This window comes from Molothrus aeneus, chromosome 6 (genome assembly GCF_037042795.1).
Source record: "Molothrus aeneus isolate 106 chromosome 6, BPBGC_Maene_1.0, whole genome shotgun sequence".
NCBI lineage: Eukaryota > Metazoa > Chordata > Aves > Passeriformes > Icteridae > Molothrus > Molothrus aeneus.
Genome location: NC_089651.1, coordinates 5,396,995 through 5,418,316, shown reverse-complemented (window position 1 = coordinate 5,418,316; position 21,322 = coordinate 5,396,995). Strand labels below are relative to the sequence as shown.

The 21,322-nt window shown below is 41.0% G+C and overlaps 2 protein-coding genes across 3 annotated transcripts in view; one reads left to right on the top strand and one right to left on the bottom strand.

Annotated features, from left to right (window-relative positions):
- The window catches only part of IMMP1L (inner mitochondrial membrane peptidase subunit 1), a 32,319-nt gene extending 20,486 nt beyond the window's left edge, over positions 1–11,833 (bottom strand). Inside the window, exon 1 of one of the 2 annotated variants that reach the window (XM_066551167.1) lies at positions 11,783–11,833. The gene's annotated coding sequence lies outside the window, so the exon portion shown is untranslated. Of the gene's footprint in view, positions 1–11,493; positions 11,592–11,782 lie in introns of those variants that run through there. The other variant, XM_066551168.1, reaches the window with a different exon arrangement.
- An 84-nt stretch (positions 11,834–11,917) lies between these two features.
- ELP4 (elongator acetyltransferase complex subunit 4) overlaps positions 11,918–21,322 on the top strand; it is a 140,820-nt gene continuing 131,415 nt past the window's right edge. Inside the window, exons 1-2 of the mRNA XM_066552001.1 lie at positions 11,918–12,071; positions 19,156–19,191. Of these exons, the coding sequence (XP_066408098.1) occupies positions 11,918–12,071; positions 19,156–19,191 (190 nt within the window). The remainder of the gene's footprint in view (positions 12,072–19,155; positions 19,192–21,322) is intronic.

Sequence of the window (21,322 nt, the reverse complement as noted above, 5' to 3'; positions counted from 1 at the left end):
AGTTTCCATGTCATTTTAAGTAACGACTTCTAGTTAGTAACTGGTTGTAGCAAGTTTAGTAAAAAAAAACACCAGACCAAACTAGTTTATTAAAAAAAAAGCCACACACAGAAATAATTAACTTGAGCATCATTAAAATGTAATTGTTAATAAGTATAATTGTTAAAATCTAATTGTTTCCTCTGAGAACTTCATGTCATTATATTTTTGAAACAATGTCATATTGTTGATCACAAGGAAGTAAACACAGTTTTCCACATCACACAATTTTAATACAAAGTACCATCAGCAGGCAACTCCACCATATCAAACATAAGACCATTAAGCACAATAAAACAAATTATTTAAGTCACAGGCCCCTTGAAAACTTAATGGCTCTGTAGTATAAACATCCTTATTGCAGAATGGCCTAAAACCTAATTACTTCCAGGTACTACCTACTATCATATAGCAGGTAGCTGAAAAATTTCTACCAAAATCAACATTGGTTAAAAAAGGTCACACATCTATATCTATCACAGAGAACACAATTTCATTATTTTGCCACAAGTGTATAGTTGTAAAATACACAGCAAGTAAAATGCAAAATGTAATTACGAGTATCTTCTGTTCCCTTTTCCTCCCACAGCCTGTGCTTTCATCGCTCGGTTTTTGTTTGTTTGTTTATAAAATTAATCACAGCTAGCAGGGTAGAAATCACTTTGAGCCTCATGAATGACATCCAAGAGATGGGAAAGGATTAGTTCTCAGTTGCTGCCAGTTATAGCGCCAGGTGGCTTTTTCTGCAGCGAAGGTGTTACCGATAATCCCATTACATTGGTACTAAATCTTGCAGACATCAAAATTATCACCGAGGTTCCTTTTCATCCCATCCTTTCCAAATGACTGGAAGTCGCTTCACCTGAAAGAAGTCAAATCCACATGCAGCTGCTGTTTTAGCAGCCAGCGGACTCCCTGAGAATGCCAATTGTGATCCAATTTCGCTGTGCTGGTGGCCCCCTATTCCCTGTCCAATAATACATCTGTTAAAAAATCCTACAGCTACAAATCAAGTTTAATCCTACCAGGGACCTCATGTTGGTCTTGTCTTCCAAAAAGGCAGCAGGTCTTGCTGTCTATCTCTGCCAGTGTCTGGGGAATACTCTTTAAATCCCAGCTCTACTTAGAAGAATAAGCTAAGGATCACAAAACATGACCTCAAAAACCCTGATATGACTATATTCTGACCCAGAGGCATTCATTCTAGGTGAAGATTAGAACTTTGCATAATAAGATTACACAGCAAGTGAATGATATCAAGGGACTATCCATATGCAGCCGCCTGGTTTTCTATAGACAGCCTGTGCTCTGCAATATGCAGTGCAGACGAAACAGAGCTTGGGCTTTCTAGCTGAAATAAAATAGATTCACATAAATTAGTTGGCCATTTCCAGATTCCTAAATCCCCTATTACATCTTTTATTGACAGCTCCTGTGAGGATAGCACAAATGGTATTCTCTTTGTACTCTTTGCTTCTGTAGCACCCGCACTCTGAGGGAAATGGACGTAGGTTGTCTAGAAATTAACATCTTGTTTGCTGTAATCTTGGATTACAATTATTGTGTATATAATAAAATTAGAAAATCAATGAGCAGATTTACCATTTCCAGAAGACCAATGGCATTGTGTAACACAATTTAAGATACGGTGCTGAATTTTTAAATACAGGAAAATCAAAAAAAGTGTGACTAAACAAATCACTGCACTTGGCACTAAACAGATTTTTCACTTTCATAAAACATCTCCTGTCGTATTTGCTTTATATCATGTTTCTCAATTCTGGAATCTCATTGAATATGCAGTGAGAGATTATCAGTTTCTCCTTCTACAACAAAAACTCTTCTCCTAACATTCTCCACTTCTAACCAGACACCTTTCTCTACACATAACTTGCACCATCTCGTTCCCACAGAATTACTCTGAGATTACTTGAAAAAACAATCCAAAAACTCAAACCAAAGAAAAAATTGCACACTGACTAGACCATTTAAATATTTATGTTTGAACTGTTATTTATATTAAACTATTATTTTAAAACTTCTGCATGAAACTGATGTCACATGTGCTAGAAGAGCAAAGGGTGTAGATCTTGTTTATTTGGATGCTTCCCATATTAGATTCACAATGTTTTAAGTATACATATATATATATGAATATACAAAATATAAATATACAAAATGCTTTAAATATTCTAATTTCAATCTGAGGATTCTGAACATCTAAAGCAAAACAAAGAACCATTTTCAAAAGGTCTCTCTGTACTGGAGATCAGAAGAATTGCTTTTTATTTCCAGCTGTTGCTTTACTCTGGAAGAAACACTGGACTTGGTCTGGCAAATGTGAGCAAGCTTGGTGATATTCTGGAAGAGATTACATTTTTACACATTATCTCTACTAGGCACTGGCAGTTTGTCTCCAACGAGAGCTCCTTCAGCTGCTGATCTCAAGCTGACAAGGAGTTTAATCCTGTAAACATAACACAATTGGCTGGTGTTAAATAACCAGAGACTACAGACAAGAATGAGCAATTTCCCAACACAGATTTCAGGTAGTTCTCACTGGTTCTATTTACCTTTGGGAAGCAGCTCCTAACACTTGCACAACCCTGAATAAAACGCTGTTTTAATGGCCAGATGCATTCCAAAGCTTGTCCTCCTCTGCAGCTCCATTCACTCCTCTTTGCTGAACAGTGAAATCCAGACAGCTGAGCAAAGGCATGGTCATACACGGGCCTCTGAGGGATGCCAAAATACTCACTTTACAGTCTTCGGCAACAAGGTCAAAGTCAGGACAAACACCAAAGGTCTGGCAGACACCACAGTCACTTTCCTGGTAACTGAGAAAATCAGGCTGTGCCCACGTCACAATGGTCAAATAACTACATGTTTATCTTCAATTTCAATACATTCACTTCCTTGAGACACAGACATATAAACATTGAAAATTCATTTCAGTTTTATAAGACAAAGAATTACAAGCCTAATTTTCACATTAGGCACTAAAAATCTACAACCCTACAAAAGCTGAAGCTGCCCATGGCTCACGTGTCCCCCTGCACTTCCCAGCTGACACATCTTATGGAAATATGATTTGGAAATACTGCTCAAAGCAGCGAAGAGAAGAGTGATGAATAACTCCCTTGTGCACTGAGAACTAAAAAGGCTGTTTACTTCAAATATTTTGTCATTACAAAGATGATGGTTTGCTGGTAAAAACCAGCCAACCCACCAAAAACACCACAAACAAAAACCCAAACCCCTCCACATTTCAGTACACCATCAGCAAGATTATTTAGAAAAACCACAATTGTCTCCATCTTATTGCCAGTGCTGGTCTCAGAGAGAATGCCATCATTGAAGAGAGCTCCACAGTAGTTTAAAAACACAGAAGTCACAAAGTATCAAATCTTTAAACAAACAGTAAATCAAACAAATAAACAAAGCATTAAACATCTGAAAAATACAAAAGCAAAAAACAAGACCAGTTTTAGCACTGTCAGAAAATAGCAGTGAAGAATCCTTCTGTATGTTTATCAATACTCCCCAGTTATGAGCACCACCTTCTAATGAAATAGCTTATGCACACTCTGCATTAAAAAAATGTGTTAAAAACAGGAGAAAGGCAACACAGGCCGACAAGAGAGTGCTCAGTATTTACATTTTCCAGTTACCTGAATAGAAGAAAAATGCAAATCAAGCGGTTATCACTGCTGATATTCTACAAAAACGTTGAGCGCTTTCCCAAACTGCATTTTAGTTACAAAGTTCTAAATACACACATGTTCATGGACTCAAGGACTTTTTCAGAGCAAAATGGTAGTTCAGGAGAGTTTATGCAGTAAAAATAAACTGTAATCAGTATTTTTGCTCATTGCTCAATAAAATTTTATTAGTTATTTCTGAGCTGTTTTATGTGTAAAACACAAGTTCTGTAAGGTCTTCTCCACTTAGAGATACAAGTATAAAAAAGTTCCAAACATCAAAAGATGAGTGCAATGATATTCAATCTAAGTTAATCCCCAGACATCCAAATCCATGAATAAAAATTCATCAGTTTTAAATACACTGAGCCTATTAAGCAAGAACAAAAGCATATGCACAAAAGAGCTTTTAATATATTTCAAAGCCCACAAGAGGCACGGTCTCATTAAAATTATAAATTACACAAACATGGAATAAAGATTCAAACTGCAGTGCAGCTAAGCAGATTACAGCAAACCCCGCGTTCCATATGATAACACACCATGGCCCTCCCAGATGGGGGCTTGGAACAAAAAGGCCATCACTGCAGCTAGGGAAAACCTCCTTGTGATCTCTGCTTTCTGTTCAGCAGATGACAGCCAAATAATATGTTGATTATTCTGTTTGTGCTGCTAAGCTTGTAAGATGGAATAAAAGCGATATGATCTATTGTGAACTCCATGCTAATGTGTTGCTCCACTCATAAATAATATACTGAATTTATTCTGAAACTATCTTTTTATCTGACTTCCAGGTTTTAAATGCATGAACTAAAACAGAAAGCCAGCATAAGCTATTATTTAATTTGATGGTTTAAAATAAAAGATACAGCTGACACAATAATAAATGTGAAAACTGACTACTTAGTGAATCAAATAAGTAGAGGTGCCTTTCTCCAGTTTAGTAAATGATCCTAAGCTGAGGTGCAGAGCACGCTCCAGCCCCACAAACTGCACCAAACACATCACCAAGCAGGGCCTGCATGGCTCATGTTACCACACACATCCAGCCCAAACAGGAGTTTCAAATGAGGACCCAAGTACTCGTGAAACAGAAAAGCAGTACAGAAACAATCACTGTGTAACTTCATTAGTACTGTCTCCCTGGATTGCCTTCTTAAAAACTTTTCAGGTTTTTAATAAGTGCTAAGCTTTTATTTCATCTACATTTGCTGATCTGGTTTGTTCCAAAAGTACAGAACATGGCTTGCCCTTTCCTCCATAATACATTGCTTTTCTAAAAGGACGATCAGTGACTGGTCATACAGCTCCTTTCACAGATACTTTGTGCGTGCTAAGAAAATTGATGATATTCCTACAATTTAATGCTTGTGAATTGCAGTTCTTTTGTGGCAGAAATGTTAAAAATTCTATTAAAAATTCACTGTGGCTTGGCAATAGTATGAGAACACCAGGATCAAACAGTGAACACCAAGATCAAACAGTGCTTCACACTTCTCAGACCAATGGAAGCACAACTGAGAAAAGGTGGAAGCATGAGGCTCTAAGAATGTGCAACAGTTTTCACAGAAATAGAGGAGCAGGATGTAAAAGGAAAAAAAAGCTCCATTACCTTTCTCCCTCTGCTAGGGACACTGTCACAGTCACAATCACAGAAATATTTTCAATCACAGAAATATTGAAAACATGGCTACTGAAGAGACACAGGTTTTCTAATAAACCTTAGGGCTAAAATTTCAGATGAATTACCCCCTCAGTGCAATGAAATAAGACATTCTATTCTTTCCACACAAAACCAAGACAGGACTTTAAAGCAATTAGTGAAGCTCACATTTCCAGCAGCACCCACAAAGAAATTAAACTCGCAGTTCATTTTCAAGATTATTGTTCTGCAGGTTTCAGTAATCTTGTGTGTTCCACTCACATTACACCGAGTTATTCTGCAGTAACCACTTACAGGACTGTTATTTCTAGGACCTTGATAACATTTTGGCCTTCCCTCAATCTGTTTCAGCATCTACAGTTTTAAATGTGAATTCATTTTTATTCCTTTTACATATATTATCTCACACAAAATGCAATTCAAGAGGGGGAAAAATTGGAAAATATAGCAGCCCTGCTCCCAGATAGATGCTCCTGAAATGGGGTTCCCACAAAGAACTTTTGGCATGGAATTGGCAGGCTCAGTGTAGGGGATGGAAGCTGAATCCACTGAGATAAAGAATAATGATGATTTGCTAAAATACAGCCTGGCTACAAAAAAAGGCTAGATACTCATTATTTTATTTTATTCTATTTTATTATTTCACCAAAACATTATTCCAAATTTGAAACAATTTAAGTTTGCCTAAGTAGCCAGTTGTGAATCTGGCTTTACAATGAGTTTTACTAGGTTGCTTGCTTGTCTTACATCCAACTTTATAACTCACACTGAAAAATCCCAATTTTACTTCCTGACTACTTAAAGGCCAAAATTTTCTTCACCTGCCCCTCAGTGACCAAATTAGTTTACCATTGTAGTCAAATTTTTTGAAGAGCAAGCAATACACATCTCTACAGAACTATTTACTGCAGGACACCCTGGCCCATGCCTCACTCTGTGGATGGCCAGAGTGCTGTGAGAGTCAGTGGGAGCTGAAATATCAAGTTACCATTCCTGTCTGCAATAGCTATGGGAGACAATAACCACAAAACATCATTGGCCAGTACCAGAAACCTGAGGTTCCTTCCATGTTTGTGGGTCTCATCAGGAAGCATGAGAAATACAAGGAAAAGAATCTCTATTAAATACAGCACTAATCTGTATGATGCTTATTAAGACACTAAATTAAACTCACAATTCACTTTCAAGATTCTTGTTCTGCAGGTTTCAGTAATATTTTACTGTACAGTTCTGAAATTATTTTAAAGGTTACTTTATGTTTCTGTAATTTCTTGTCTTCAGCACATATTACTTTAACTCATGTCTCCTAATTTACTTCTATTTTAAAAGAGCTGTTTAAATTTGACACATGTTTAAATTTTTTTCCCTGTTGCTCAGGATACCCACAAGAATGAATTTGAGTAACATCCAGAGGCTTTCTGAATAAGATCTTATGTTTTATATAATATCATACAACTGGCAAGTCCTAAACCCTCCAAATAATTCTTTCATTTGCCACAGACAGACTGAATAAGCAGTCTTTAAGCTTTTTCACACTGAAAAAACCCAGGTCTTTTGGTGTCAGAGCTTCCAGGATTAAACATTCTTTCCAGTTGTTGGCTCATGGCCTTAAGATCCTGCACTTTCAAACTTATCCCATTCCAGCTAGTTCAAAGATCAGGAAAATGAAGCCATCTTCTTTGCAGCCATAATCCACGACCCATGCTGTTAGATACTTAAGAACATCTCCAAAGCAAACTACCTTGTTTCAGCTCCCAGCAGGAGCTCAGCAGGGCGTGGCTCACATGACTGCGAGCCGAGCCTGGTCAGGTGACTCGGCGCCTAATCTGATTTGGTGCCTGTAAAACTTTAATCAGTACAGTCTCATACCAGCACATTCCACAACTGATGGGAGAAGCAGCCTGGCGATGGAAATGCAAACTCTAATAAGATTATGATTACAACAGCTACTGGGATGTGCTTTTCTGGTTCTCTATCCCACACATAAATCCAGCAGAAAAATATCACTGAATGCTGGTCTGGCAGACATATATAAATGAAATTAATTTGAAATAAAATGGGCTGGTGTTTTATTCCAAAATGAACAGAATTTTGTTCAAAGACAAGAGCATACATGAATCTTCTGCAGCACAACTAAAATCCAGCAAAACCATTGATTTGAAAGCAAAGACATCAGAACACATCCATCAGTAGTAACACCCTGTTGCTGAGGAACACTGCCCACACAGTGCTGCTGCTGCTGCTAACTTGCCCTATGAGGCTTCAGGGGCAACCCACGTGCTAAAGAGAGGCCATGACAAGTGTGCTTCCTCTTACTGATGCCTTCTGTCCCTTCGTGGTCACCAAAGCTGATGCCTTGTGCAGGCTGCCCTAGAGCAGGGGCTGGACAGAGCTGAAAAATCAAGCAGGGATTGATTCAAAGCATCTCCTCCATGGATCCACCTTGGGCAGCACCAGAGCCCAGCCAGGCCTGCACCCAAGATGAACCAAAATGGCCCCAAAATGCCCCAGCGCTCCCGGGCTCTCTGCCTTGGATCAGTTCTGCTCCATTTGCATCTTGCAGTTCATTGTCCCATTCCAGCTTTAGCCCCTGCAGTCCCACCCTGCTTGTTTTTCTCTCTCCAGCCCACGGGGTTTGTGCTCTTGGGCTGAGATTGGGATCATTTGTCCTTGGTGCCCAGCTGGAGCAGGAATTGTTTTGTCTCCCTGCTCTGTGCACAGAGCTCACCGTCCCCTCATGTGAAGCTCAGACCCACACACTAAAGCAGCACAGAATGGGAAAAATAGAAAAGCCAAAACCTGAGGTATCATTATCAACCACAAACAGCCAAAGCACACTTCAAGGGCTGCTATTCTGGGGACACCAGGATTTCCCCCAAGTCTGTAGGCTACAGTTTTGGAAGAGAAATGTCAAACATACTTGCAGATCAAATTCCAAGCATAACCTTTCCCCAAATGTTCTGACTGCTCTCTCACTTAAAATTGTATTCCCTCCATTTTATTTTTTTTTCCCTTAGGGAATTTTTACCCCAAATCCTCTTAATCCATCTTAGAATCTGCAAGCAGCTGAACTGGACCAGGAAGTTTGCAAGAAGAGGAAAACAGAGAGCTTGATTTCTCCACAGCACAATTAGGATTTGCAGTTAAACTGACATTCCCATTTGACCAGCTCTACATGACAACATGTGAGCTCTGAGGAAGGAAAGTTGATTATTCTACAGTTTGAGACATCCCCAAATAGACAAAAAATGTTTAAACCTCTCCATTCTCCAATGAGCTGAGTAGGACCCCTGTCCATTGCCATAGCTCAGCTGACAAGAAATAACTCCCTAAGACACTTCCTGAGCACTGGAAATCATTTCCATGTTCCTTAGTCTCTCTGCATTTCCATTCCACCCCTAGAGCAGGAGCAGTAGGATTTATCTAGCTCATCATGTGCATTCGAGGATTAGGGTAATGTCTAGAATCACAGTTGCTGTGGTCTTCCTTTCTGCCAGACAGCAGATCTTAGTGGGATCTTCCACAACGACTGAAAATTCACCTTTTCAAAACGGGACATGTGAATATGAGCAATTCTTCAGTATCATTCAAAAAGGGTGAAAAAATATTGTTATTCCTGAAAAGGAAACACCGTTGATTTAAAAATAATTAACTAAAAAAATATGAAGTTAAACTTGCATTAAATTAGTCCTTTCTCTGAAATTTGTCTGATGTTGTAAGCAGGTAAAGTCAGATGTTGTAAAGTCAGATGTTGTAAGCAGTATTTCCATAAGCACATATGCAGTTGGAAAGCTTTATTGTATTAAAATGTTAACATTTGAAAAATCCCCCACCAATTGAAAAATAGCTTATTTCCACTCACTTTCTAAATCAGTAGGATTTGAACTGCACCCATCAGGTTAAAATGTGACTGGGGAAAAATAAACACCACAAACACAACTACTGCTATATTTTAAAAGTTCAGTTCTCATACTGAAAAAATTGTATCTACTTCATTATTTTTGTTATATATGAAACAGTCTCTCATGCTGTTACAATGTAAGACACCGTGTCTCTATATTTGGAAGGATGTCTACAAAAAAACTTTGTAACAAAAATATCACTGTATGTAAAAACCCTTTTTTTTTAATGTAATAATCCAATTTTTATCCTGAAATAACTACAAAGTTCCGAGCTAGCAAGAGCTGGGAGGTTGGGCTGCCCTCCTCCATGCAGCACCAGCTCACAGGATGGCACAAAATAAAACTATTGAGAAAGTCAGTTGATAGCTCCAAATCAGTTTAGTGAGCTCAACCAGCCCAAGGAGGGAACTGACCAGCACCAGGGTTTGCTGGATTGGAAACACAGGAGGAACAGGGAGTGAGATTTCCTCTTCTGCAACCCTGACCCACTGGATCAGCTCCTGAGCCAGTGAGATTGCCAGGAGATGTGCAGTTTAGCCAAGAAACACTAACAATGGGAAGGGCATGGCACAAGCATTCTCATTTGCAAAATACTTTCATTATGTGTGTTCACTTTCCAATAGGAAAGAGAAAAAAGGGAAAAAAAAGAGAAGGAATTATTGAGCCTACAATTTTAATTGGCCTGTAGGAAAATGAGGTTAAAAAAGTATAAAAAAATCCTTACATGGCAGGCAAGTAGTAATGAAAGAACAAAAGAGAGGGCTCAGCCCTGGATCTATGTCAAGTTAAGACAACCTACAACAGTGTATTTTAATTAAAAGAAACAATAAAGCAAGGAAATATTTTGTGTTAATGAAGTAAGAAAAGAAAATGTACTGTTTGGAATGGGAAAAAACCATCCCAGAGATTGAGTAGGTGCAGTTTATCAGTGGATTCTCTTTCTCTTTTCACTGCTTACCTTTCTGACAGGTAAGCAGTGACTTATCAGAGATATCCTTATCACTCAGTCACGAGCTTCTGTAACAAGGATCTCAAGAGATATCCTGCAACTGCTGTGTCACACACACTTTCAAGCACTCACACCTGAAATATTCTGGGATTTGGGCTCCAGGAGCACAGTACAGTAAGAAAAGGCAGAGTCACTGTGATGTTTGAAAGTGAAGAACTCTCCCTAGGTTTCAGCCTCCTCTTCTGTCAGACAGAATTCACACCACAGGATCCCACTGACAGAAACAGAGGCTCAAACCCTTTTAAAAGAATTGTGGATTATGCTTTGGGTCTTTATTTCATTGGCCTTTCCTATTCCAGATATTCACACCTCATTGGTCACATACTACAGAAGTGAAATTAAACAGCTTTGTTTATTTCTTGCCATGGTTTCCAGTCTCCTTTGATCTTCTCCTCTACAGACAGATACTTCTAACTCTCACTAAACAATAATCTATACTTAAAATTAAGTATTATCCAATATTTCACAGCTTAGCAGAAAATACAAAATCTTAAGACAACCTCTTGATACTCCTGATAAAAGATCTTGATTTGTCTACTGCTCAGCGCGTGTGGAAGCTCAGCCAGCAGCAAAAAGAACATCCTTTCCCCCAGCTAGGGCCACATGATGCTGGACTTTCATGGTCCTGAATTTGAATTGGAGATGAAGGGAAAACTCTGAGGTCCAGGACTGGCCACATATTGCTGCTCTTTCATGCTGCTCATATTTAACACGAGGATTTTTTCCCCCTCAATTAAAAAGAGACTCAAGAACCACAGGTGTTCAGAAAGTTGGCTTAGAACGACAGTAAACATGATCCACTAGAATTAAAGACTGAGAGTGAGGGATTACAGTATTAAAGCTTGGTTTTTATATTCTACTAGTACAAGAGCCTTCAAGCAGCTTGGATACACCTGAATCACCGACATGAAAAACAAACATAAAAACACTTCTGGTAGTGGCTGTTCTCTATACTGACAGGGGCTTCTCTTGCTTTCAGAGCACCAGAACATAGAGCGTTGACTGACAAACCAAACATACTAGAACTTGTCAAAGCATTTTAATGTCTTTTAACTTTTTCTACCACACGTCTTGGTCCACGCCGACACAAGATCTTGCTGCCAAGTGAATGCATTAAACCACACGCCTGCCACAGCTCCGTGCCTATGCACAACCAAGCAGGGACCCAAGTATACTCACATTATGTTACGAAAATGCATTTTACAAGCACTTTTCTCTCGCAGGCTCTTTCCGAAGAGGCTGATGCCACTCCAGGCGAGCCTGTCCGCCCCCGGCCCTGCAGACACCGCGCGGGACAAGCGGGGTGTCCCCTTCACAGCACTCGTGCCGCACTCCCCGCGCCGTTCCGTGCCCGCTGCCAACCCCGGACAAGGCTTCGGTGTGCCCCGGTGTCCCCTCAGCCCCGGGCAAGGCCCCGGTGTCCCCTCAGCCCCAGCAAGGCTCCGCTTCCCCCCGGTGCCGCTCTCACCTCCCCGTTCGCCGCCGGGCCCCGCAGCGCTCCGCCGGCTCCGCACGTGCCAACAACGCGGGCTCCCATTGGTCGGCGGCTGCCGGAGCCGCTCGCCCATTGGCGGAGCGCCGGCCCGGCGTGCCCGGCCCCGACATGGCGGCGGCCGGCGGGGAGCGGGGCCGCACCAGCTTCCAGCGCAGGCCCGGGGCCGGCCCGCGGCCGCCCGCCCTGCCGGGCACTCGGCCCTCGGTGCGCCACGGGCAGCTGCTGCTCTCCAGCGGGCTGCCCTCCCTGGACTGTGTGCTAGGTTGGTGGGAGCGGGACTGGGACCCGGTGCTGCGCCCCCGCCGCCCTCCCCTTTGCCAGGCCCTTCCTGCCCTCCCGTAACCCCGAGGCTGCTCCCGAGGCTTCTCCTTCCTCCACTCACTCCCGGGGGTCGCGGGGAGGGCGGGATGTGCAGGAGGACGGGGGAGGCAGGTCGTGTACCCCAGCTGGAGCTTGCGATGGAGCCGTGTGTGCCGCGCTGCCATCGCTGCGGGCAGCGCTGCGGGGCTGCTCCGTGAATTCTCCTAGCGGCACATGGCCGGGGCGTTTCGTACTGCCACGGGGAGGGCTGCTGGGTTTGGGCTGGGAAAGCCGGGTGTGTATTGCCAGGGAAAGCCGTGGGGGTTCCCTTGCTGGGTTCCCTTGGAAAGCGGTGTGTGCTGCTGGGTTTGGGCTGGGAAAGCCATGTATTGCCAGGGTTTCCCCTTGGAAAGCCGTGTGTGTATTGCCAGGGTTTCCCCTTGGAAAGCCGTGTGTGTATTGCCAGGGTTTCCCCTTGGAAAGCCGTGTGTGTATTGCCAGGGTTTCCCCTTGGAAAGCCGTGTGTAAATTGCCAGGGTTTCCCCTTGGAAAGCCGTGTGTGCTGCTGGGGTTTCTCCTTGTAAAGCTGCATGTGGCTGGGAAAGCCGTGTGTGCTGCTGGGTTGACCTTGGAAAGCCGTATGTGTATTGCCAGGGTTTCCCCTTGGAACGCCGTGTATGGCTGGGTTTTCCCCTTGGAAAGCCGTGTGTGTATTGCCAGGGTTTCCCCTTGGAAAGCCGTGTGTGTATTGCCAGGGTTTCCCCTTGGAAAGCCGTGTGTGTATTGCCAGGGTTCCCCTTGGAAAGCCGTGTGTAAATTGCCAGGGTTTCCCCTTGGAACACCGTATGTGTATTGCCAGGGTTTCCCCTTGGAACGCCGTGTATGGCTGGGTTTCCCCTTGGAAAGCCGTGTGTGTATTGCCAGGGTTTCCCCTTGGAAAGCCGTGTGTGTATTGCCTTGGAAAGCAAACCTTTTCCCCTGCTGTATGACCACTGCTCACCTTTTGTCTCTCTGTATTGGAGAAAAGATATTTATTTGTCCCAGCTTTTGCATTTATGTTCGTGTTCTCCACCCCGCAGGTGTTGGGATGCGTTGGGGTTCTCAATTTGTCTTTTCTGCCTTGCTCACCACAGCTGCATCATTCAAGTGCCCCCTTAGATAAATGGCTCTGTTGTGACGCTGGTTTTGCTGCCTTTCCCATGTGAGATGGTCCCGTGGACTCATCTGTTGTCACTGCTGCTGTACCATCCGTGTGAGGAGCTGGCACTTTCCCTTGGCTTGGGAGCTCATTCATTTGCTGGTGTTTATCTGGCTGATCCTCTAACTCTTCCCATGGTTGCAGTGCATCTTTAATGTACATACATGGGACTTTTAGGTGAGAACAGCCTGATTTTAGCTTTGTTCATTCATCCTTGGAGTACACAGAATATGCCACTTTTCTCTCTAGGGATACTCTGTATGATCAGTGATGATATAAAAGTTATACCCACTGTATAAAGGATATTTTGCAGCCTGTATATAATTTTTCTGTGTGTGTGTGTCTGAACTTTCATCAGGGATTAGGATCATTGTGGAGGAAGCTCTCCCTGCTTGAGAGAGAAATATTTCATTAAGTGAGTGTAATTTGTGAAGCCTTTTAATTGCATGAAAAGCAGATTTGCATTGAATATTCCTGTTCATATTCCCTTTTAGAAACAGTGCATTTTGCACAGCATGGCTCAGAAGATGTAGACAGCTCCTGTGGTGGCAGTCTCCTGAAATTCTAGGCACCTGCTAACACAATTAGTGGTTTGTTATGGAAACTGAGGACAGTTCAATAAACCCAGGATCCCTTCTAAATTTTCCTTGTTTTTTAAATATTTCATCATTTCCTGAGCTTACTGATACTTATACTTAAACCTCAAGGAAATTCCTTGCCCCTAGAAACAACAACAACTTTTGAAAGTACTTTTAGATGTTTTTTTGGGTTGTTGTGTCTCTGAAAACCTGGGCTCTATGTTCCTCTGTTAAACCTGGGGTAACCTCCTAGCCCTGAAGTCTCTGGTTTTTGGAGGCTGAGTGGGGGCCAGGAAATGCTGAGCATGCTGCCTAGACTCCAGTTCCCACTGGTGCCAGGCATGGTTGGAACACATATCCAGCTGGGTGAACTGTACAGAATCACTGATTTTGGAGGCTGAGGAGGGACCTCAAGAATTTCTCCTCTGCAGCCTTAAAGGAGGCTCAGCTCTGAGTTCAGAGCTGATTGCTCAGGGCTTTGTACAGTGGAGTCTTGAAAATCTGCAGTGGCAGAGATTTTGCAGCACCTCTGGGTAACCCAGCCCCATGCTTGATTATTTTTTGTAGGGAATTTTCTTTTTCCTTATATCCACTGGGAGCCTCCCCTGTTTCAGCTCCCATTTGTTGCTTGTTGCCCTCCCACTGCACTTCAGTGAAGAGCTCAGCTGTTGTTGTGGAGTCTTTGCTTCTTTTTTGTTAGGGTCAGGATTAAATATATGAGATGATATTTCTTGTTGGGACTCAGATGTTTATTACTTCTGATTCTATAGTCTCAGAAACTGTGAGTTCTGCAGCACTTCACTCTAACAAACTGAAAATGGAGCTGTATCTCCCTCTCTACAAGGCCTTTTAAGGATAAACTGTCCAATTAAGAAATGGCACCTAAATTATTTTTACTTTTAACCCAATAACCAACCACACAATGCAGACTTTTTTATCCAATTACACAAAACCACCCAAACCCATGAAGAACGACCAGCCTCCATCCTAAAACATCCATCTTGCTTTATATATATTACTATATTGTAAAACCTTAAACTCTTAAGTTTTCTACCCTATGATATTACACACTTCTATTCAAACTCCACACCCACAATCCCAGTTCTGTCATTCCATTTTGGAAGCCTTCTCCACAGACTCAGGTCAAATGCAATGTTCTCTTGGGGGTCAGTGCCTGCCAGCACAGAAAGTCTGAAATTCTCAGCACCCAGGGTTCCAGCAGTGTGTCAGCAGCTTCTCCTGGGCACCCAAGGGCCTTCAGCTTTTCCTCCCTTCTCCAGGCTGAGCGAGCCCACTTCCTTCAACTTCTTCTCTTGAATCAGTTGCCCTATTTTCATTCCCCTCCCTGGACTCACTTCAGTTTATCTTTATTTTTTCTTGGATGGAGGAGCTCAAAGTCATCTGGACCTCATGTTCCAGATGTGATCTGAGTAAAAGGGAGCATTGGACTGAGCCTCTGATGGTGCTGATCCCTTGTGCAGGCTGCCCTAGAGCAGGGGCTGGGCAGAGCTAAAGAATCAAGCAGGGATTGATTCAAAGCATCTCCTCCATGGATCCACCTTGGGCAGCACCAGAGCCCAGCCAGGCCTGCACCCAAGATGAACCAAAATGGCCCCAAAATGCCCCAGCGCTCCCGGGCTCTCTCCCTTGGATCAGTTCTGCTCCATTTGCATCTTGCAGTTCATTGTCCCATTCCAGCTTTAGCCCCTGCAGTCCCACCCTGCTTGTTTTTCTCTCTCCAGCCCACGGGGTTTGTGCTCTTGGGCTGAGATTGGGATCATTTGTCCTTGGTGCCCAGCTGGAGCAGGAATTGTTTTGTCTCCCTGCTCTGTGCACAGAGCTCACCATCCCCTCATGTGAAGCTCAGGAAATACACACTAAAGCAGCACAGAATGGGAAAAATAGAAAAGCTAAACCTGAGCCCACTGTGCTGGTGACTCTGCAGGTGTTGACTTGGTCTGCTTTGTGCCCCTTTTCTGGGTGTGGAAATGCTTCATGATTGTGTTGCAGAATGCTGTTTATGTATTTCTGAAAGAATATTGGTGCTTTTCTTTTGTCTTGCCCACTAGCAATCAAATAATTGACTGTAAAAATATTTATTTTTTGTTGTCACCACGGACCGAGGACAATCTCTTTTTTTGTATAAATTCCCAGTGGAAGTTAGTACAAACTCTTTTAGTCTGTTATTTTCGTAGACATACTTTGTAACAGTGACTAGGCAGTCCTGTAACTCTCTGGCTTGGGCCTGAGTTTAACTTTGCTCTGTTCAAAATCTGTAACCCAGATACAGAATTGTTTGCCAGACATGAAAGTGCAGCCTGTGAGTGAGGGAAAGCATGGTGTTATCACACACAATGAGGAGCTTCTGAAGAGAGGAAAAGGCAAAGAATCCAAGGAGGAGTTTCTTTCACCCTACAGCTGATGGTTACATCGTTGTGGCTCACTCTAAAGGAGTGAATTTCCTTTGGAAGACAAGTGGTAGATAAGTGCTGGATTTCAAATGCAGTGTTACCATCAGGGCACTCTGCACTTCCAGAGTTTATTTTATAATTTTTTCATTTTTGTTTTATAAATATATATATTTATAAATATATATATATTATTTATGGATATTTTCTATTTATTTCTCTAAGTTTACTTTCAAGGTTTATGGGCCATATATGCCTGATGTGTGCCAGAGCAGTTCTCTGCAGTGAGCTGCAACTATTGTGTAATATAACCATCACATGCCTGGTGTACTGAATGTTTGTTTCAGTCTGCTGGAAAAAGGGTCAGGGATATGCTTTGAAAACAATCTGGGCACTTCTCAGCTTGCAAAGTTTGTTGTGCTTCTCTCCATAAGATCTTAAATCTCTCTTGTAAGTAGCAATGTGGAAAGTTACAAGTTTTGCTCAGATGTTTATATATTCTACTGCCTTAGATACTGGCAAAGAAAAATGAAAATAGGCGAAATGACAAGTTCACAGCAACTTTCTTGGGAAACTTATAGATTTTGCCTCTTCCTTTTGATTCCAACAGCATTCCTGCTATTTTTTCCTGTTGCCTTTTGTTTAATTTACTAGTATTGTTGCTCGTTGTAATATGAAGGTGTAACCATGGTAACTGCAATAGTTTTGCATTCCCTCTCATAGAAGACACTTGTCAGACCATCAATGATAAAGTAAAGACAATGCTCTGACCTGAGTTTGCCTTTGACAACCAGTGTATGTGCACATATGTTACAGCTCTGGCTTGTAGAAACAGTACCATGGATGATCTGAAAATGCAGCTTGAGAGAATTTTCACTGCACTGGTTGACAAACAAGTTCACTGTAAAAGCAGAAGAGACCCTACTGTCATGGCTACAAGTGAACTTTTCTCTAACCAAGGTTTTAATGTCCTTATTGCCATGAGCTAATACATTACTTATGGCTGCTCTAATCATATTTTCTGTGTCATTTGGTAAAATCTCAACATTTGGAGCTTTTCTTTCCTATGGGCTGTATAGAGCATGTGCTCATTTTAAACAACTGTTGTTAGTAACCTGTGTGTTCTGGCTCCCTGAACAATTAAATGCAGTGACTATTGGAAGCATACTTTGTGTCAAACATCAGTATTATTTCAAATTTTGGTCTGTTTTTTTTTTTTTTTTTTGCTTTCCCCTCTGGTACATCTTTTGGGTTCATTTGCATTTATCTCCTGAACAAATAAATGGAACAAAAATCATGGGCTTAGGACATGGGGATTTCGTGAGTGATGCTGACTTTCTGATAAACAGCACTTAAAATTGGTTTGTTGTTTGTTTTTTATTAAATGTCTAGAAATTGATTAATTACCTGATCAGCTTGCTGTAGATATTGAGGCATTTGTACATCTTGACTCTGCTTTTCTATAACTATGAAATTAGTAGCTGACTAAGCACTTTCAGTTCCAGTACTGCTCAACTTGTGGTGCATGATGGCAGAGTGATCCTGTTCTGGTTTTAATTCAGGTGCTATTATGCAACAATATTAGCACTTTTTGGCCTTTGGGAGAGCCATTTGCTTTTTTTCTTCCTTTTGTGTGTATCAACATTGCAGACACTGCAGGCATTTGTAGTCCCACTAGCAAAGCTGAAGATTAAGAATTTGATCCAAGTCATACTGGAATCAATTTTTAGTGGAGTTTTTTTCATGTATAAAATGAAAGATCCTGTTCACTGGAGTCCATCTGTGCAGTCCAGAATTGACTTCTGGAACTTTGCATACTGTGCTGATGGGATTGATCAATTAGTTTGCTCCTAAGTTGCTTTTAAATCAGTACAGAATAGCAGACAACATCCTGCAGTTTCCATGCAAAACACTTCAGTAGGCTGGTTACATGTGGCCAGCCTGAACGCTTCCATGGATTTTTAGCTTTCCTGTCACAGTCTTCCATAATCGTTAAAGAAAATAGTCTGATTTCAGGTTATTCCACTGTTGTAATTCTTGGAATTCAGATTACAAATTAGTGTGCTCTTTCCCGAAAAGAGGAAAAATAAAATAAGATTTTTTATCTTATTTTCAGAATAAAATAAGAAAATAAAATAAGATTTCTTCTTTCACTGTCCTTATAAAGGAATTCATGGAGTTATGTCCAAGACCTACTATAAAAAACTTTAATCTCTTCAGTAGTGTATGTTTTTTTTCATAGTGTGTGTTGTGACATTTATGATCTGTCAATCCAGGTTTCAATGGGTGAAAGTCTTGCTGCCATGTCAGTAAGATAAAAAGCAGTGGAGCCAGGTTTTGCTTCGAAGACTTGGGTGGAAATCTGCTAAAATCTACTAAAATCTTAGTTGGTCACTTAGCTTACATCCTTCTTGATACAAAGGAATATCACTTGATAGTGATATTCCACTGTAGTGGAATCACTTGATAGTGGTTAATATTAATTTAATTTTATTTGGAGACTGTTTACTCACATGAGTTATTCCAGTAAAAATCTGCTGGCTCAGACCATACATCACCACTGTAGTACTAGAGCGTGGTTGCATAGAGCTCTGCAGGATCTTTTTACCACAATGATGATAGTACAGTATATTGTGAAAGTAATTGTAATGTGCAGTATGTAATTACATGTAATGTGTAATTATTTCATAATAGAGAATTGTAGTAAGTATTGCAAAGGTAATTAAAATGTTGTTCACTTTTATATTTTTAAATTCCCCGTTATCACCTTTCTTTGACTTATAAACTAAGAAAAGTTAATTGTTCTCTAACATAGTATTAAAGTGTAGTCTTACTTTATTCTTCATTTTGTTTTGTTTCCAGGTGGAGGCGTAGCTGTTGGGACCCTTCTTCTTATTGGTTAGTATAGAATATATAGATTCTTAAAGCCATATTCTGAAGCTTTTCACTCCTGAATGTATTCATTAAACAGCCTCTCTTTGCACTGCTTTTTGAAGTCAGACTTCAGGAAAGTATAACCCTCAGGTTGCTTCACTTTGTGTAGCCTTCAGAATGGACTGTTGTCTGTCTCAAGAATTACTGGAGGTAATGTCAGTTATTTCTTCTGGCAAGCAACTTTTCAAATTACTTAATCTGTGCCACACCATACACTAATTTATATACTTTATGTAAAAATCAACGTTTTGAAGGCTTCACTCTGTGTAGCCTTCAGAATGGACTGTTGTCCATCTCAAGAATTACTGGAGGTGAATCAAAATCTTAATTTTAGACAGGCTTGAGCACCCACAAAGAATACCCCAGAAATCTGTTTGAAAACAAGGCATTTAGCACATTTCAGGTCTTAATAGCAGAGTGCACACATTAGTTAAGATTTTGTAAACTGTGTTAGATTCAAACTGTGTATCATCACAAAGGAGTTTTTTAAATTTGAGGAAGACGTGCAATGCAGGACCTTTGAATCTTTTGGTTGCCAGAATCAGCTGAGAGCAAGGTGATGGAAGGCTGCTTTCTGTCAGGGTGTGGATGAGGCACACTGAGATGATTAAATAGCTTACACCAGAATTCCCTTTCCAGACCACAGTGCAGCTCTCTGGGACCATCTCCATTGCAGCTGAGGTGTCCAGCTTTCCTTTCTGTTTGACTGAGTTGACACAAAACCAGCAGAAAAATGAAGAATTCTTGTATTAATCTCCACCCTGAAGGAGGACTTGAATCTCATAATTGAGAACAGGACTGGATTTCAGCCTTGCCTAGGGACAAAGCAGACTGGCACATGCCTGGGTGATTTGGGTGCTTTCAAAGGAGTTGTGCCTGTAGAGTGTTTTAAGAGCCTGCTTGTCTCTAATGATAGACACCAACAGAAGCTCTACAGACTGTGGCTTTTCAGCCTTGAGACAGATTTAATCAGTAATTTTCATTCATTTTCTAAAAGAGATGAAAACATTGTGGTCTGGATATTTTATCTGTGTTTACTTTTCCTGTGGAAGACAATCATTGCTTGGGAAACTGAATTTGTATCTAGAGTTTTGGTTATGTATTTTGAATTTTACAACTCAAAAAATTGGTATTAGCACTTAAGATCCAAACAGTGGGATTTGGGGAAAACTTATTTGAAATCTCTTTTGGCCGCTATTGGAATTATAGCATGTTACTTTGTGTTGGTGTAGGGCTCATGTAACCTGCACTAGAGACTGAATAAAATTTTCTCTTTGCCATTGAGGAAGGTGATTGCTCCCACTATGGCTTGTTATTTCAAGGCTAGTCTTTATTTCTTCATTTTATCCATTAGAGACAGTTATTGATGTGCCATTGAGTCGTAGAAAATGTTGGTTTTTACATAAAGTATATAAATTAGTGTATGGTGTGGTGCAGGTTAAGTAATTTGAAAAGTTGCTTGCCAGAAGAAATAACTGACATTACCTAATTCCAACATTTTCAGCTTGAGAAGAGCTGCAATCTTGCTGTGGTAAAAGAAGAAGAAGAAAAAAGTTGGAACCTATTCTATTTTACATAAATCAGAGATTGTGAGTCTGGATTAATTTTGTCTTCCCATGACAATATTCACTGCCCCTTGCAGTAGACAGGCTGGGTGGCATCCAATGAATCCACTAGGAGGAAAATTGTCATTAAATGGAAGAAGTGGTGCAATATTTCACCACAGGGTGTTGTGGATGTGAAAAACACTCATGTGGATGCTGATGGCTCAATGGAAGATTTTTCCTAAAAGGATTTTTGCCTGAACTTTGGTCCTTCTGAGTGCATATCTGGCCACGCTCAGTGGTAGGTTTGAATTTGCTTATCCCCTGTGTTGGTTGTGTATTTGTGATCTGACCTGAAACTTAGCTTGAGAATGTCTCTTTTAGATCTGAAAATGAATTTTTTTCCCAAATGAGACTTACCATATGTTATTTCGAAACATATAATTATATACAAAAAGTCTTAAAGCAGGAACTATATTTATTCATGACTCATTAGTCTAAAAATTTGGAGACTGATTTTTAAAGTTGGTGCAGGTAACACTGGAATGGCA